This window comes from Aspergillus neoniger, assembly GCF_003184625.1.
Source record: "Aspergillus neoniger CBS 115656 unplaced genomic scaffold BO87scaffold_11, whole genome shotgun sequence".
In the NCBI taxonomy this organism is placed as follows: Eukaryota; Fungi; Ascomycota; class Eurotiomycetes; order Eurotiales; family Aspergillaceae; genus Aspergillus; species Aspergillus neoniger.
In genome coordinates, this window is record NW_020291139.1 from 469,816 (window position 1) to 488,404 (window position 18,589).

The following is an 18,589-nucleotide window of genomic DNA, read 5'->3' on the forward strand; positions in this document are numbered from 1 at the left end:
GATCTACGGGGGTGTTTGTCGCCTGAGGCCACCCACGGTGTTATTCAGGCCGGGCTTCTATTGACGGCCTTTTCGGGATGCCCTACACCATGCTCCGATTGTTATTACTGGTTGGTTATGCAGCCAATTGGGTTGGACACTAGGGAGAAAGCTTATGCAGATCTCTGAAGAGCCTCTTCAGGTCTGCTACTAGCATCGTCAAATGTTGTTAAAGATTTATTGTAGAATTTGATGGTAGTTGATATTATATATAAGACGGCTCATAGCCATCTCGGTGCCAGTGAAGGCCTTTTCCCACCACCCGCCCGGCCTTCCCACCTGCCACTCTAGATATATGGAAAGCGCACGACATGAATAGGTTCAAAAATGCCCTTCCCTTAGCCATCACCGCAGACTACCTGCTCTCGGAGTCGGCCGGTGGCGTCGACCAGTTGCTCACACTGGTTGGCTAGGGCATACCAGGCATCTGCGTCGTAGACCGACTGTGCGGGAAGAATGCGATTGAATCGGTCGACGCTGGCAATTATGCGCGCGATTTGAATGACATAAAGCATGAAAGTATAGTCGTGCCGCTCTCTTTCGTGGCGGGAGCCCAAGCGAAGCCGGGGGTGGACTGTTTCGTAGTATTCACTGAGTGCGTAGTAGAAATGCCGGTATTGCCGAATGACTCCGTTGCAGACCAAGTACAAGAACTCTCGGAGGGCTTCCTCCCTGGGGCATGTCTTGCAGAGGCTCAATTGTTCGACCGGGTCGATGATCCGCTTTAGTCCGTCACAGCCGCCATACAGGCGGACAGTTTCAAGGGCCTTGTTGATGGAGGTGGTACCCCCAAGACCGTTATCCAAGGCGTCGAATAGTATTGAGCAACAGTTACAGTCGGTGGGGGCGTCAGAGGAGGGGACATCAGGAGAGGTGATGTTAGAGGGGCAGGTATCAGAGTAGGACGAGAAGATGTCAGAGGAGGGTGTAGTGGTGGTGTTAGAGGAGGTGTCAGGAGATGAGGAGTTAGGGGAGGAGTTAGGGAAGGGTGATATATCAGAAAAATAAGAGGCATCAGAGGGATGGGTTGTGGAGACGTTGTGGTTGCGTCCACTACGGTGCTTGCGGCAAGGTGAGATCGAGTCATTTCTAGTAATATTGCTTGTCGGAAGGCAGGTTGGATAGAGTGTAATGGGTCTGGGAAGGGAACGGCGGATTGCACCACGCCTAGCGAGTGTGCTTGGAGGAGTAAGTGTATTGGGTGGAGTGATCATGGGAGTAGGGGAGAGGGAACTGTCACGTCTAATGCCTATAGACGGCATGGTGTTGGTAGCCATGTGTTCGATCTCTAAAAGGAGACCCTAGATATGACAGTTAGAGGCTAGTATAGAGTATAGCGAGGCTGCTTTCTGCTAATCTCGCATGATGATAGAGTAATTCTGCAGGTTTTTGTTTGCAGACAGTCTAACTACGAGGTATTTGAAGTACTATGAGGCGCTTAAAGATGAAGTTGAGTGGTCGATCGTGAGCAATAGAAGTGTTGACGAGGAGAAACCTGGAGGAAGGGCCCCGAACCCCGTAGGGATTAACATAGTCCAACGAAGATTTAGACCCATGGTTGTATATGATTCCTTCTCTTGGAGTTCTTGCTGCGATCCAATACATTCTGCCTTTGTATGGGATCATGAGGTAGGCATGACCGTATTATTATGAATGCCTACCTCATGTTCCCATAAATAGGTCGCTTCGCTTCTAGATATCGGACTTGACCGCGGGTAGTGGTAATTGTAGACTAACACGGGCGATGAAGAAGCTAGAAAACCTCTCTAGATGGCAATAACAAAGGTCATGCATCAGGCAGAGCAGTTGTATGGGATAGCCCGTTTGGGTGCCAGGGAGGGCTGCTTCGCTCATTGCGTAACCGTCGGGATACTCGATACTCAAGCGGTTCGTATGGTTGTCTTTCCATACGGTACATCTTCCTGAAAGGTATGACTGGAGACAAGAACAGTCCCAAAAGAGTGTTGCTTAAGCCTAAAAGGGGTATATAATGGTCAATGTTACGTTCGTTCGTTCGTCTTGAGTCAGAGAGGACAAACCAATGAGCAAATGTATATTGTATACTGTATATGGTCAACTTCTACGAAACCAGCGGACATAGTACGAGCCAGCCTTTTGTCACTGCTGTTAGCAAGGTAAACGATGATGTCTGCCTGAGGCAAACGCCAATATCGCTATTGGTAGATGCGAGGATGCGAGAGAATCCATGCATAATAAGGTTGAATGATGAAGCATTGGTTCAGGATAGAGACTGAATGACAACACAACCGAATTACGAATTTGGACACATGGTGGCTCAGTGGAAGATCATGACAGCAAGAAAGCATGGGCCTAGACGATCCGAGCAGGTCAAGTGGTGTTCGAAGTGATAAGGAGGGAAAAGGGTTGCAGATCAGACGAGCTCGGAGGGGGTTAGATTGGCTGGCAGTCGGTGACCAAAAAGACTAGTCTGCAGCTTGCAGGTGCCATATTAGGCAAACATCCTTCCTGCATAAATTAAGAGATTATGAGGATCTGGTAATATTTATCTAGTGGATTTGGAGGGTTTGTTGAGATCTAAAGTAGATGATAAAACTACCACGGATGGGTATAGAGAGAGAGAGGAATGTCGGGGATCCACACAGGGAAAGTGGACAAGAATAGCATCCAACAAGATATAGACTATGACTTGACTTGGACTCCGTAATGCTGTGGGATCCGCGGAATGGTCACGGCGGGGCCACAGGGCTGAGCGCCCAAGAAGTAGGGTAGTTACTTTGGGAGAAGAAGAAGAAGAAGAAGAAGAAGAAGAAGAAGAAGAAGAAGAAGACACACTATCTACTATTTAATCAATCAATCAATCCAATACGTCCATTTTCGTTCTAAATTTAATTTATCTATTTAGTTACTGGTCTTGGATGGTGTCATCACCCGCAGATTGTCACTTCCCTTTTTCCTATTTCTCTTCTCATCTTTTTTTATTTCTCTCCTCTCCATCTGTCTTCCCGCTGCTGTTTTCGCTCTCCGCTTTCCCCTCTCTGCTTTCCTGCTGCTTTCTTGCTTTTGCTTCCTCCCTCCCCTCTTCTTCCTCTTCTTCCCCCCTCTTCACCTTTTTCTCTTTGCGCCCGTTTCTTTCTCCTCCCTATCTTCTCCCAGTCTTATTGCTTGTCGCACTTCCCTGTGACCCCCCCCCCCCCCAATTGATCTTCCAAGCAAAGTGTAAATCGTGGGGTGAGGCGCACGCCGAGCATCCACTTGGAACCAAAACGTCATCATCATCCACAGCCCGAACCTTGGCCGCAACTAGGCAGACGGATTCTACGCTGATTTCCCCTTCTAGAATCTTAATTTGATTCTATTCACCATCACCCCTGTCAGCTGCAGTTATAAAGTCAATGATTGCCCGACCAGCAGGTTGAATACCCACTGTGCTCGAGCAACTCAACCATGACTTCTGCGGACCTCTCCTCCGTTCCCAACGGAGTCCAGTCGGGCGCTGCTGCTGCTTCCCCAGCCGCTTCCAACCCCGCGCCCGGCCAGATCCTCACCGGAAAACAAGAACATTGTCAGTTTTCCCCGATCGCGTCCCGTTTAATCGCTTTGGAGTCTTCGAGGGTCTCTTTCTGACCGATGCAGATCTCAAGCGCGAACTCATCGCCCGCCAAGTTCAGAGCGAAATTTCCGAGCTGAATTCGCCAACCGCCCTCCGACGCTTCGGTGCCCCCTTCAAATCCAAATTCGGCGAAGTCGCGCCCGTCGACTCGGAGCTTCCCATCCTACGATACATCTTCGTCCACCATGTGCGCAATTTCCCCTTCCTCGATCAAGCTCGCGAGAAGGAGTTCTGGCAGGATAAGTTACAAGTGGTGCGTGTGTCCCCGATCCACTCCGTTTTGCGCATCTCGTACTTGATAATTAATCGCCGGCCCATAGTTCCTCGAATCGTTCGCGACGAAGCATGTATCCTCCTCCGAAGATCGTCTGGAAGAGACCAAGCGTCGGAAGTTAGCCCGGAAGTGCGAGAAACTGGTCGAGCTGATGATGGTCTCTGGTATCCCCACGGCATCGGGCTACGAGGAGCGGATCCAGTTCTCGGAGATGGAGGTGGTAGACCGAGGGGCTAACGAAAAGGGGCTGTTGGTCAATATGCCGGAGGGTCATGCCATCCATGGTTGGGACGTCAACGTGGCTGCCGTACGCGTTACCTCGGTCAGGAGGACGGTGCGATACCACCAGCATGCAGTAAGCGTCTACATGGTTGTGTGATTGGACTTCCCCACTGATGCACAATTTAGGAGTTTATCCTTCGAGTGCGCCGCGACGGAAAGCCCGATCTCTTCGTGGCTCGACGATATGGCGATTTCGCCAAGTTTCACAAGCGACTACGCACGGAATTTCCAGGCAAACCACTCCCACCCCTTCCCCGCAAGAATAAATCCTCCACGACAACGAGCTGGTTCGGATCGGCAGACGATGAAGCATCCTCAGTGTCGTCGGTTTCAACAGTGGGTGTCGCTGTGGTTGATGACGGTACGTCCTCCCGTAACTTGGCCCCCGGAAACCACCATCAGCGGTCGTTGTCGCGGTCATCCAGGCGTTCCGTAAGATCTCCCCGAGCTTCCAGCGACGGGTCGAGGGAGACGGTACTTTACCGCGAAGAGCAGAGAGTTTCTCTTCGGGCGTTCCTTCGTACCTTGCTGCAAAACAAGCGTATAGCTGAGACAAAGGCCATGGAAGAGTTCCTCACAGCGGACCCCATCATTTTGAATGAGGAGGAGGTGCTGGACATACAGAAGCGCAAAGATGTCGATGCGGTGCGCATAGAGGAGCAGAAGCGGTTCTACGAGATCGCCAGGGCGCGTGCAGCGGAATTGGACGTCTACATGGAGAACTTCCGCCGCGACATTGTGGAGAGCAGTAAGTCCTTGCTGAGGTCCCGATCAAAGGCTTATTCCGCTGACAATAGAATTACAATCTAGACGGTTTGACCAAACTGTTCGCTGAAATCAAAGAAAAGCCCACGGTGCAGGATCTGAGTCCCAAGTATCAGAAATTTGCGGAGTGGCTCCGGATAGAGTACGTGTTTAATGGAATACCGTTGCTCTGTATTCAGACTAACCAAACGCCAGGGTTGCTGCAACACTTTACCACCTTTTCCTGGCCGAGGATAATTCCCCTGAATTGTTCGCGCAAGCTAAGCGAATTCATTCGCTTGTCCCGTACACTTTGTTGAAGAATGTTATTCGTATTGCCAACCCCGCGGCCGTCATGGCAGGAGTGCTGGACCTGTTCTTGGCCCAACCCTTCGGCTCTCGATCCCTGCTCCAGCGGATCTTCTCAATGACCCTCAACGATGGCATCAAGGCCTTCCAGAAATCGATCGATGCGTTGGCTGCCAAGGTCGATGATCCCATTCTTTGCCAAAAGTTGAAAGCCTTCACCGATGCCGACGAAGAGGTCAAGAACGAGATTCGTGCCGAAGCTGCCGCCGAGGATGTTGACATTATCGTGGCCATCCTCCGTAGCGAGTATCTGCAACCCGAGCTGGCTCCAGAGCAATTCGGCAAGGTGTTCAATGGATACGTAGCATGGAACCAAGCCGTGGACAATGTTGAGGTGGAGATGCGCGAGGGGGCGCACTGGTTTGCGAACTTGAAGCAGCTTCTGAAGCTGTACACTCGTCAAAGGGACAAGGCTATGATGTTGAGCATCGTAGAAGAGCCAACTACTCTTCAGCTGTTCCGCGACCTCTTCACCATCTTCTACGAACCCCTGGTGCGCGTCTACAAGTCTGCCAACGTCTACAGCAGCATCACCGATTTTGCACATTTCGCCGACGATGCGATTGCGGTGATTGAGAAGTGTCAGCGGCAAGATGTGTCGGCAGATCCGAATCAGACCGTACAGGCCTTCATCGACCTGTGCGAGCGCCATCAAAGTAGCTTCTACAAATTCGTTCACGAAGTTCACCTGCACGACAATGGCCTGTTCAGTTCTCTCATGGCGTGGATCGAGGAGATTCTCGAATTCCTGCGCAAGGGGCCGCGCGGAGGTGCGCTCGATATGAACGCCTTGCTTCGGGGAGCCACGGATTTCGTGCAGATTGACAAGGACAAGGCACTGGAAGAGATCAATGCCCTGATCAAGTGGCATGAAGACCGAAAGCGGTGGCACTTGAACAAGACGCGGCAGAAGATGGCCGCTGAGGGTACGGCACATGACGGATACTTGGGTAACGCGTCATTCCGAGGCAGCGACTTTGGCCTCGACGAGGTATGTATTCATGACTATCACAGATGCAGCTGTGTAGCTGTGTGCTAACAAGTGAATGCAGGCCGATCTGGAAGATCTTGCAATCTCGGACGCCGAGTCGGAAGCATCCGAAGATCTGGACGACGAAGAGGACCTGGACCCGATCTCGGCGGAGCGCAGGCGGCGGGTCAAGCAGCAGGACCAACTTCGGCGTACGGCAGGCGAGCCGGTCAAGCCGGACATCAGCGAAATTCTCAAGTTGTCCGAGTCATTTGGCGTTATGTTGCGACAGGTACTTGCGGAATAAGTGTGGTTGCATTGTTAAGATACCCTAGAGTCTATACAGGCCTTGTATACATCGTTTGATTCTGGTTGTTGGAGGTAGAGATCTTGCATGGGATTGCTGGATGGGCTAGAGAGGGACATGATCTGATCTGTTCGAGGCTTTGAAACTGTTGTATACACCTAATATCTTTAGTTTAGAGCGGACCAAGACAGATTGTTTGGCTTTTATTTTATTTTAGAAGTATGTGAAATGCGGACCACTTTTCGCGGTCGAAAGTCGATCTTCCGCTGTCATGTCTCCGCGTTGAGACCCACAGTTTCCATGGCGACAACCAGTCTATCCCTCCATCTATCCCTCCATCTTTATTCTCGAATCTGCAGAAGTGCCTCTCAGCATGGTCTAGTAACTCTTAAGCCTATCCTTAATCATCTTTACTACTATACCATGCTCTCTCCCATGAAATCCTTCGGCAACAGTCCATCGCCTCATTCGCCTCGCACAGCGGTTCCTCTGCGGGGTCTCTTCCTCGACGGCGTTTGGCGCTGCAACTGTCCAGAGCGTCCTCCAGCCGTGAAATTCCAAACCAAGAACCATGGTGTGAACCATGGACGATGGTGTACGCAGTTAACATCCCTTTCTGATCTACCAAAGTTACCTCAAAAGCCAATACCACTTCCGAATCCCCAGCTAACCACTGAACCCCGCACCCCACCCCTCACAGTCTACGTCTGCCAAAAGCCCCAAGAGAAACGCTGTCGCTTCTTTCTCTGGGCCAGCGACGCCGAAGTCCGCGAGAAGCACGCCGTCTTGACGAACTCTCGCACTGAACCTGCCGCGGATTCCTTCTCCTCTACTGCCACCACTGCCACGGTTTCCGCCCCCGAGACACCCTCCAAGAAACCACGCCTATCCGAAGCGGGTCTTCTAACCCCGCAAACTGATCGTACGGTAAGATTCGGAGGTATGGGCTTGGATAATAGTGGAGCCAGTGGGAAAGGAGGACGGTTGAGTGCAACTACGCCACCGCAAAGCGCCAAAGCGCGCATGATGGCTGAAGACTTTGATGAGTTTGAATGGGGGGATTCAGATGATGCGGTGGTGGAGAATATACTTAGTTCTCAGGAACAGAGGCAGCAACAGGCTGCTGCTGCTGCGCCAATGCGACAGCCGAATTTCGGACCTCTCAAGACGCCGTCCCGAGACGCAGTTGGGGCTTCTGCGCCAGGGAAGAGAAAGTTCGATGACATCTCGGAGGGTTCGAAGACGGAAGTCTTTACGCCGACATCGTTGGCTAGATCTTCTACGGATCGGGCCGTGTCGTTTTCGTCTTCTGTGCCGCCGTCGTCGTTGGAGTTTTCGAAGACACCTACGCCGGTGAGGTTTGGGGCTAGTCCTGCTACGGGTGGTGAGAAGGCTTCGTCTGAGCTGACTGCACAAGCTGTTGAGATCCTGGATAGGAATAGGGTGGTGATGTCGGAGAAAGCGAAGGGTGAGTTGATGGATCTCTTGCAGAAGCATGACCTGAAGATGAAGGGGATTGCCCGGGGACGGGACATTTCTAGGATTTCGTTGAAGAAGAAGGACGATCAGATTAAGGCGTTGAATGAGCGAGTAGCAATGCTGGAAAGGAGGTGAACTGTGAAGTGGTTGCGATGATACCCTATCAATATGCGGTTTGTATACTTTCTCCTGCGTCTTCGCGTGATGATCTGATGACGATGTCCATTCTTGCTTTATTTATGTATCAGGGTCTGCTGGCGGATTTCCTAGGTAGATTATTTCGGTAGCTTTAGCTAGATATTATTGAACAATTTGACTACCCTTACTATCTTGCACTCAATCCTTCCATAGTTACCAGTAGAAGACATGTGATCCCTCATATCAATCTTATCTCCCATCACGTGCCGATAAGCCACAGAGTCACAGCCCAATTCCAAAGTCTAAAAAATGTCGCGATCCTCCCACCAAACGAACAACCAGATCCCAGCCAGTCCATGCCAGCCTCGCATTTCAAATACGTCGACTAGCACAGACCGCCAATTACCCAACCCCAAATATCCAACTAAATATACTGCCCATGTCCATGGAAATCGACTCCGAACCCACCCAACCGCTCCGCAGCGACCTCCCCGCCATGTTCCGTCCTCCAGTGAACCGGGCCATGAGAGTCCTGGACCGGTCCTTCTTCAAGAAGACGGTACCGATCTCTGCGGCAGCGATTTTCAAGACATCGGATATCTCCAATGTGCGGAAGGAATTGACCAAGAGCCGGGATATGCTTGTGCTGCCGAGATTGGGCTCTATAAGGGAGATTAAGATCAATGATTTAGTGCATAAGTGTTTGCTATTGAAGGAGGATATTAAACATGATGGTATGATCACTGCCTCGGCTTTGGAGATACTTTGGTATCGGGGTTGTGCTGACGGGTCTAGATACTGCGACGTGGTCGCCGACGATTAGTGAGCTTGTGAACAAGGGAATGGTTGGCGTTAAGCCTTATGATTTGACGTTGGATTACGATTACTGGACTTATGGTGCGTGGGAATGATGCTTCGCTGTATGGGAAGTCAAGGCTAATTGGAGCAGCGGATATCATGTCCTGCATTCTGCCCGAGGACATGCTCGATGAGATCCCTCAGGGATTCACGCAAGTCGGTCATGTTTGTAAGTCCTCTTTATCTTGCACATCTCAGGATTATGCTGACGAACTAGCGCACCTCAACCTTCGCGAGCAATACCTGCCTTACAAGCACCTACTTGCCCAGGTCCTGCTGGACAAGAACCCCAACATCAGCACGGTCATCCGCAAGACCGAGGATGTGGGCTCCCATAGCGAATTCCGCACGTTCCCCTTTGAGCTGCTGGCCGGTGAGAACAACCTGAACGTTCTCCAGCACGAGCAACACTGCGAGTTCCGGTTCGACTACTCGCGCGTGTACTGGAACAGCCGTCTCGAGACGGAGCACCGTCGTCTCGTGGACAAGTTCCGCCCCGGAGAGATGGTCTGCGATGTGATGGCGGGCGTCGGGCCCTTCGCAGTGCCCGCAGGCCGCAAGAAGATCTTCGTGTGGGCCAACGATCTCAACCCCCACGGATACGAGGTGATGCTGGACGCCGTCAAGCGCAACAAGGCCGACAAGTTCGTCACCCCCTTCAACAAGGACGGCCGCGAATTCATCCGCTGGTCTGCCCAGGCCCTCCTGGACTCTCCCCACACCGTGACCATCGAGCCCAAGGTGCGCAGAAGCAAGAAGGCCGCCGCAGAGGAGAAGGGAGAGGCGCTCCCCGCCCCGGAGGTGTTCCATCGCCCTAACGTCTTCCATCACTACGTGATGAACCTCCCCGGTAACGCCATTGAGTTCCTCGACGCCTTTGTCGGCGTCTACGCAGGCAAGGAGTCGCTCTTTGCCCCTCACACGTCTCAGCCGCTGCCCAAGGTCCATGTGTACTGCTTCTCAGGCCACTCTGCGGACGAACACGACGACCACGTCGATATCTGCCAGCGCATCTCGGAGCGCATCGGACACACCATTACCACGGAGGACCGCGTCGGCGGCAGCGGCAACCAGGAGATCGATCTGGCCATCCACAATGTCAGATTGGTCAGCCCTAACAAGCAGATGTTCTGCGCCAGCTTCCGTCTGCCGAAGGAGGTTGCATTCCGCCAGATCTAACTTGCTATCGAGAAAACTTCTGAATCATCATATACGAACGATCTACTTAACGCATAGCATACAGGCGTTTTGGCTATGGATATAGAAAAAGTGCCGATAAAATGTTGAATTGATACCCTTACACCTATACTTTTGTAAATAACTTACATCCCCTTAAAATAAAACATACTAGACAGATAAATATATATCATCCCACTCACCTCCCAATATCTCTATTATATTTACCATATGGAACACCCCGTCCCATATATCCACCACAAGGCAAAAGGCGGTCACCCACTCACCGCCCCCTCATCAAGCTAGTAATCTGCCGGAACAAAACTCAACGCCTCCCCCGATCCCGCACTAACCAACCAACATCACCAACATCACCACCAGCGACGCGCTACCTCACTCTTAACGACCTACCACCACATTTCCCAAGCCAGCAATTACACACACACACACACACACACACACATATATATATAATCTATCAAAATGAGCGTCCAACTCCCCCCCGCCACGCACCGCAAGCGCACCCTCCCACAAGGCGAACTCGAAGCCGCGTCAACGCTGAAGCTCGGCGCGGACCAGAACACGCATACGCTGTCGCTGTCCGAGGCAAGATTGGTTATTAATAAGGTGTTGGAGAATAAGCGGAGAGGTGGGAAGAAGTATGAGGAGCCGGAGTGAGTGATTCCTAACTATCTATTGATCTGTTGTGGATTGGCTTGGGAAGGAGGCATAGGTGGTTACAGTAGTGAGAGGGTCAGTTAGGGGCTAATACATGGTTTTTTTTGGTGATTAGGAACCTTACGAAAACGCTCGATTACTTAGAGGTGTTTGCGCGGTTCAAGGATGAAGAGAATATCAAGGCTGTGGAGCGGTTGTTGAATTCGCATACGGAGTTGGAAATGTTTGAGCGGTCGCAGCTTGGTATGTTTATCTATTCCTCCGGATGGTTCTTACTGGGGAAGGGGAGAGGAGTATTGGGGGGTGTCATGGTCAGCAGCTAATAACCAATAGGAAGTCTGTGCTGCGATAACGCCGAGGAAGCCAAATCGCTCATTCCGAGTCTGCAGCATAAGATCTCGGATGGCGATTTGCAGGAGCTGCTGGATGAGTTGACCAAGCTGCGCAATTTCACGGAGTAGCTTCATCCTTTCTTTATTTTTTATGCATGTTGTGTTCGTGTACGTTGCTGTACCATATGGCCATTCTATGAGCATGGGGTCTGTTTTCGGGATAGCATGGAGTTATGGAGTTATGACGCATAGTTAATTTATACTGTCTGTGCAATAAGACAGGAGAGGGAAAAGAAAAAGAAAAAGCAGGGGGTATCGTTGAGAAAAAGGAAAATTGCATTGGCGGTTACAGGACGATCATGTCGTCATGGGTGGTGGTTGTTCTTTTCTCTCTCGTTCCCTTTGTTTGGGATATGGGACGATATACACAGTAGCTAGTCAGTCACCATCTATTGTGTACTGCATACAGTATGAGATAAGAAGCAGAGAACATGTGAAAAACCATCCATCCATCAGCAGACCCGAGTCTAGATGACCAACCTACCAGCAAAGAACTAGATAGAGTTTAAACAGAGTGGATAACTTCACCAGCACCATGACCATGCGAAAAGCGGAAGCTTGCCTGTTTAGTTGATTCAGTAATTGACCAGTTCATCCATCCATTAGTAGTTGGGATGACACGGAGGATAGCTTGAACTGAAAGGAAAATGATCAATCAATCCCATCCATGGGCCTGTTGAGAAAGACTCGACCCGAACTGCTGAAAAAGTCTAATGCAGTATCGGTTGGATAATTGAAACCTCATGAGAGGCCCGAAGGATTGGACTAGATAAAACGCTCTAGTAGTAGTAGATTAGTACTCCATGGTAGTAAGGCAGTGCACGTTGCCGCCGACCTCCTACTAATCCAAGTAACAGGTTGAATGAATAATAATGGTTGAATGGATGAGAGATGATGTGATCGCCTTCCCCGTTCGGAATATTGAATAATGGGAATTCCTTTCTTAGTTCTTTTCCTTTTTTATTTGGCGGCCGCCCCCCCCCCGGGAAAGGATGCAGCAGGATGACCTTTACATTAAGTAATGGGAATCCATTTCCAACTTAACTTTTAGTGTGCAAAGTTGTTGGTTTGAGCTGCACGCGAGCCTAATCTGGATGGGGATTTACAGTGATTGATTATAGAACTAGACTAGTTAGTACGAGTACTGACTGACGCTCGGTCGGGCTGATTTCTCCCCGGAGATAACATTTAATCTCGGGTTTTGTGCTTTTCTTCAATTTTTCCCTTACATCATATATTTATGGGACTACTGGAAAAGGACCTGCAACACCACCATGTTATACAGTAGGAATCATAGTAGTTAATTAGAATTATTCCATAATTCGTATCAGGTACTTTCTGATGTCACAACCAATTTTAATGGAACACAAAGAAAAGCATTCCATCCACCGGCGCTGTGTACTCCGTACCTGAGTCACGAAACCGTCGCGCGGCCGGGAAACCTTAGTCAACGGATACTACGGAGTAGTCTAACTATTTGAGTAGTATACAGGACAAATGGACAAATGTACTACTGCAGCTCAGTCATAACCATTAGATAATGAACAATGACGGTCAGCAGAGATGCCCAAGGGAAGGTCACTTTCCCACCAATCAGTAACCCGGGGATTTTCCCGCCGACCTGCATCATTGATTACTTATTTCATTTCTATAGTAAGTACGGAGTAAGTCGTCAAAAAAGCCCACATGGACTGCACTCATGGGGGGTGGGTTGGACTTTACATGCTTTGCTGGGAAAGCTGTGGAGAAAAGCCGTCCAGCTGCAGGGCCGATCCCCGTTGCCGGTATCGCGCTATGCCGATTTCAAGTCTATTGCAGGGGTTGTGATTGGTGGATGAAGAGCGTTATCGGGATGATGTGATTGGGAGCTGTCTCTGAGTAATCCCTGCTTGGTGAGAGGGTTTGAGCATTTCCCCGGCATGATAGGTCGGGAGAAACGGGCACCAGATCATTTATTCACTAGTATTAGATGACTATGTTTAAATAGGGACAACTGTATGTATGTATGCATAATATGTGCCAACAATGAGACCATATGGCATAAGCAGCAAGTCACTATATATATATAACTCTTCACCCCTAGAGGATTAATTTGAGATTTAGTTTGACTACTTCCATACTTACCTACCTGACGGTAGAATCTCCGGCAATTCTCTCAACCCCAAACTTTCCCGGACGAGAAGTTGCAATTCTCAGTACGTAATACCAAGGCCACCTCGGCAGCCAACCGATCGGGGATCCAATCAGGCGGACGAGGCTTATCTGGACGAGGAGGTGCAAGGGCGCAGGAACTTGAGGCGAAAAGTCGCCGGGTGGCCATCCAGCATGCCTGGCCACTTTTCTGTTACGTGTGGAAAACATTCGCCAGTGTTGATCGATCGCTTCATCCGGAGATTCTCTTATTGATCCTGATGACTGTTTTCCCAATTTCCTGTCTGGTTTACCTCATGCCAATTCCATTACTAGTTATAATCAACTGAATGGACACTGGATGAGATGAAGACCGAGACAGAAAGAGAGGGAGAGTAAGGGAAAAAAGAGAACTAAAGGGACTGAACCAACTTTTGTGTCATTGTTCTATGACATTTAACTAGTACTATATATGTTCCTGACTACCTCTTCCCTTCTTATACACAACACCTTTTATCTACTACTATCTATTATTATTACTACTACTACTTCAGTATCACTATCTAATAGGAATTGAAGAAAAGAATATTACTACTACACGACACTACACTACTACCAACCCTACTATTACTATTATCCAGCCAATACAGATCCATGGCCCTGATATGATCAGTGCTTACAAGCAATCAGATCCTTCCCTGCTCTCCGCCGTGATCCTATTCCTGTGACAATAATTTTTATTATCATTCTATTCTTATTACCTACCGCTTTTTATCAGTTCCTTTCATTTCTGGAGTATATCTCCATCTCCCCGAATTTGGGCGGCTCCGGTTCCGCTGCTCTTGTCCACCGCAAGCTTGTACTCCCCGACTTTCTCGTCCCCCCATTCGATCAATCCCCCCCGTTTCAACCCTCCCTTACTTACTACTACTGCCTTCCCTATCTACCTGACTACTTTACTTCTTACTCTATTTATCAATTCATTCCAATCATCTCAATCAATCAGCATCCGTCGGTCTGCTTACGCCTACTCCGACTGATAAGCTTCTCCCCTGCGGTTCGTACGTGGCTGGCAGGCAACCCGTCCTCTCACTCCGTACTTGCTCTGTTCATTGGTCGGTGCGTTACGATAGACGGGATCACCGCGCGACACTCAAACCACTCCGTCGTCAAGACTGGTTGGTCTGCAGTCAAACCCCAGATATTTCCAATCCCAATTTGGTGAGGGGTCCTGGCTTACGCCCTGGCTACTGCTACTACTCCTCTAGCCTTCCTAGCCTCTTTTTCTCTCTTGTCTCCTGCCCTCCGTGCTTTCCATTGCGGAGCTCGTACGGCGGAGTCTCCGACGGCCCCGGTTCATTTACGTGACAATAATCCCCATTGATTGTTGTCACTATCGCCCATCTCTGATTAAATTATTGTTTCTGTGACAATTTGTGAGATTTTGGGCCTGCGAGTCTCGCCGCCTATCTACGCATCTCCGGCTTGTCTCCCCGGTTTGCTCCTGCAGTGGCCACTCTTGAGTTGGCGTTGCTTATCGCTCCATCCGGTTTATCTTTCGACCTGTCCATTCAACCCCCCTCTGAATGGCTGCCGTTATCACTCTCCAGTCGTCCTCGACGACGGGGCCAACTGCCCCCTCTGCAGCTGCCTTTCAACAGTCGCCTGCTTCTGACCACCACCACCACCAACTCCTTCGACCCCGGGTCCAGCAGCAGCAATCCCAACCCCAGCCATCACACGCCCCCCAACCCGGGTCCATATCCACGCCACAGTCGCCGGCTTCATCCATTGGCACCCTCCCCCGTGTGACTGCAGCAGGCCGGGATGCGCCCAGTTGCGACGCCTGTGTGCGCAGAAAGAGCCGGTGTGCTATCAACGAAATGATCAATAAATGCTATTCGTGCGACTTCCACCGCCAGGACTGCACCTTCACCTTGTCCGTGACGAGTCGCCCCGGCACGGCGGATGTCACGTCGAAAAAACGTAAATTGGACGACGCCGATGCCGAAGAAGTGGAATCTCCTAAGAGGTATGATTTCACCGGGGCGTCCTCAAGGCCGATCTCGGACGTCCCTGCCCTGAATCTCAATTCGGAACGCTAATTTGGGTACCCGCTGCCAGGCAATCTACTACTCTTCCCCCAGCCTCCAACAAACCAGACAGCTCTTCCCGCCCTACATTGAACAACCACCACATTCTCACGCCGGCCTTTTGGTTCCAATCCACTCAGCATATCGGCCTCACCACTGAACTCGAGCCCGCCCTCCTCGAGTTCTTACCCTTGGACCAGAATAACGAAGGGTGTGTGGCCTCGTCTCGCGTGCGCAAGTTCGGTGACGACGGCACCTTCATGAGGGTGGTCAACACCCGTTCTCACGCGGACTCCCCGCAAACCGCTACGCTCGATGCCATTGAAAGCCTGGTCGCCCCTTATGGCTCCACCTTGGTGGAGAAGTTCTTCGAGCATGTCCATCCTAGCTTTCCCATCCTCATGGAGGATAGCTTCCGTCAGTCCTACCGGGCACGGACCGGGCTGACGCCGTTGCTATTGTCCGCCGTCTATGTGTTGGCGTTGAAGTTCGTTGATGTCGGCTCGGCCTCGCAGTCCGTCCGACGGCCGGATGCCGGCCGGCTGGAGAGCACGGCCCTCAAGCTGCTGACTGAGTCCCTGCCCTATGCGTCTATGTCGACTGTGCAAGCCGGCCTGCTGCTCATGCAGCGGTCCAACCTTGCCACAGCGGCCTTGAATGCACAATTGGTGACCGCCGGGTTCGAGCTGGGCCTGCACCAGGACTGCTCTAATTGGCGGATGGAAACGTGGGAGAAGGGTCTCCGGAAACGCTTGGCATGGGCACTATATATGCAGGACAAATGGTCCGCTTTGGTGCATGGCCGTCCATCTCACATTGTGTCTTCCAATTGGATGGTTCAGGACCTGGTGGAACAGGATTTCACCGATGCCTTCTCGGGTGCATCCGCCCACGATGATGCGCCCGTCGGCCATGGTCCGTTGTCCTTCTGCCACATGGTGGCCTTGACGACAATATTGTCCGATATTCTGGATCGTTTCTATACTCTTCAAGCGATTGAGGAATTCAGGACGGCCGGGAACAACCGTACCCGCATGATCCTGGAGCGCGCCAAGCCGGCTCAGATCCGGCTGAAGGAGTGGTTTGGTCGCCTACCCACCCAGCTGAAGATGGACTCGGGCGGAGATATCTTCGAGACGGTCAATGAAGACAACTCCCGCAACGGTGCTTTGCACCTGGCCTATTTCGCCACGGAAATCACTCTCCACCGCTGTATTGTGCGGTCCCTCTCCCAGGACACCGCCGACGCCTACCTCTCCCATATCTGCCGCTCTGCCGCCAAGACTCGCCTGATTTCCGCCATGGACTTTGTCAACCGTCTTCGTCCGATGCATTTGAGGTCATTCTGGCCGGCCGCCGCGCGGACGAACTTTGCCCTTATCGGATCCTTTGGTGTTTTGCTTCGAGTCACCGCTCCCACCAAAGAAGAATCGGAGTTCTACCGTCTCCGACTGTGCGAATACCGGTGGACGCTGAGTGTGAGCAAGAAGGACGCCGAGTTCCTTGAATTCGCACTGGAAAGCCTCGACAGCGCGACCAACCTCGATCACTACGTCCCGGAGAAGCCCGGTATCGATGAGCTTATGACCAGCGCCGCTAAGCCTACCATTAATGCTTCCCGCTCGGGCGCGAACGCCCAGCTGGAGGACTCGATGGTCGAGCTGGAACAAACTGGCGAGAGCGGACGCGGGGGTACCTCGTCTGTTATCTCGGGTCTCGCATCTCCTGCAACCTCGATCAGCGATGACAGTGTACAAGACGCTTCGATTCCCCCGCTATAATCTTTATCCCCTCTTCCTCACACTCCAACAATCATACGGCCGACGCGACACGCGTCCTTACGCTCACTAACAACCTTTTGATGCCCTTGATGACCACAACTACCGCCCTCGCATCTCTGATTACCGATCTGGCGCATTCTGTGATTATTTATCCGACCTCGATGTTTTCCCGGGGTTTCCATTTCTTGATACCTTGACTGTTATATGTTTGGCTGCACTCGCTTGGAGTTGTGCGTTGTGCTTGATGATGATCGATCACTGTTTTGATTCTTACGAACTAATTCCCCACCCGGCTGGATGACTGGATGAATGACTGCACTTCCGGCATGCATTTTATGTACATATGGGTTTGCTCTTGTTCTTTTATTTTTCTTTATACTCATGATGGATCCGGGACTGGATGGATAGTTATAGACTGGTTTGGCCATGGGATGGATAGATAGCGTGGATTTACTTTATGGACTGTCACGGTCATGGTCATAAAATTGCATTCTTTGATCAATATTTGCGTGATTGTAGGACACGTAAGCGAACGAAGTGAATAAGTAGTACTTGCCTTTACCAATGATTCTATGCTCAAAGCAGCTACAATAATTGAAGCCATACTATCAAACAAACCAAAGCTCCCTCATCTATCAACCAACCTATCTAATATCCATCTACCTACCTACACACCCAGAAACCAAATCACATACAATCTCTCCATTCCCAATATTTATCTACTTCCACACATTGAATAAATATGACACCGCATCCCCCTCCACCTACCTTCCTTACTATATCTCACCCTAATTTACATGCATCATATTAAATAAGACCCTTCATAAAACCTACACCAACTAGGTCGATAAACATGGAACAGTTGAGTAAAACAAAATAAATAAACAAGTCAATAAATAGTAAATACGGAGTAGCTACTAGGCATGAAACATCTCATGTCGCAGACAATTGCCCCGGTGGATGAAGCTTGCAGCTCCGCTTTTTTCTCCCTTCATCATCTAGCAGGTTTATTTAATTTTCTGGAATAGTTGGATGGGGAGGAGGTTATGTCCGAATTGTGAGATATATACTAGTAAGTACTGTACTATATTTAATTATTTTGTTTGGATGGTTTCAATATTAAGGATGGGTTGTGGCGCAGGCTACTACTACTACTAGTCGGACTAGCAAAGTATCCCGAGTAAGTTGTTTGTGCAAGTCTAATAGTCTAGGTGATGCCTCGATACGGGGATCATCATCATCATAGTACTACGTTAGTAGTAGTTAGCGATTTCTGCTGCAGACATG

The 18,589-nt window shown here is 50.4% G+C and overlaps 6 protein-coding genes across 6 annotated transcripts; 5 read left to right on the top strand and 1 right to left on the bottom strand.

Moving 5' to 3' along the window:
• Positions 1–377: 377 nt before the first annotated feature.
• On the bottom strand, positions 378–1,301 carry BO87DRAFT_433507 (uncharacterized protein; the record flags this gene model as incomplete). Its single annotated transcript, XM_025627664.1, has 1 exon — positions 378–1,301. One exon carries the CDS (start codon positions 1,299–1,301, stop codon positions 378–380), a length of 924 nt encoding a protein of 307 aa, XP_025481190.1.
• A 1,560-nt stretch (positions 1,302–2,861) lies between these two features.
• Positions 2,862–3,680, top strand: BO87DRAFT_21878 (uncharacterized protein). Its single transcript, XM_025618672.1, has one exon. It carries the CDS (start codon positions 2,937–2,939, stop codon positions 3,369–3,371), a length of 435 nt encoding a protein of 144 aa, XP_025481191.1. The 5' UTR covers positions 2,862–2,936; the 3' UTR covers positions 3,372–3,680.
• Positions 3,212–10,384, top strand: BO87DRAFT_405708 (uncharacterized protein). The gene is made up of 13 exons (XM_025625949.1): positions 3,212–3,583; positions 3,655–3,884; positions 3,952–4,260; positions 4,314–4,935; positions 4,998–5,094; positions 5,148–6,291; positions 6,353–6,562; positions 7,033–7,153; positions 7,278–8,187; positions 8,678–8,928; positions 8,990–9,091; positions 9,144–9,221; positions 9,270–10,384. The coding sequence occupies exons 1-13, from the start codon at positions 3,466–3,468 to the stop codon at positions 10,229–10,231; spliced, it is 5,154 nt and encodes a 1,717-aa protein (XP_025481192.1). The 5' UTR covers positions 3,212–3,465; the 3' UTR covers positions 10,232–10,384.
• Positions 10,385–10,598: 214 nt separating this feature from the next.
• BO87DRAFT_375334 (DNA-directed RNA polymerase II subunit RPB4) lies at positions 10,599–11,752 on the top strand. The gene is made up of 3 exons (XM_025623007.1): positions 10,599–10,902; positions 11,022–11,149; positions 11,240–11,752. The coding sequence occupies exons 1-3, from the start codon at positions 10,712–10,714 to the stop codon at positions 11,365–11,367; spliced, it is 447 nt and encodes a 148-aa protein (XP_025481193.1). The 5' UTR covers positions 10,599–10,711; the 3' UTR covers positions 11,368–11,752.
• A 1,093-nt stretch (positions 11,753–12,845) lies between these two features.
• Positions 12,846–13,778, top strand: BO87DRAFT_385400 (uncharacterized protein; the record flags this gene model as incomplete). The annotated part of the gene is made up of 3 exons (XM_025624721.1): positions 12,846–12,951; positions 13,286–13,293; positions 13,437–13,778. 3 exons carry the CDS (start codon positions 12,846–12,848, stop codon positions 13,776–13,778), a joined length of 456 nt encoding a protein of 151 aa, XP_025481194.1.
• A 1,236-nt stretch (positions 13,779–15,014) lies between these two features.
• Positions 15,015–17,302, top strand: BO87DRAFT_424617 (putative C6 transcription factor (OTam); the record flags this gene model as incomplete). The annotated part of the gene is made up of 2 exons (XM_025627246.1): positions 15,015–15,460; positions 15,553–17,302. 2 exons carry the CDS (start codon positions 15,015–15,017, stop codon positions 17,300–17,302), a joined length of 2,196 nt encoding a protein of 731 aa, XP_025481195.1.
• Positions 17,303–18,589: the final 1,287 nt, after the last annotated feature.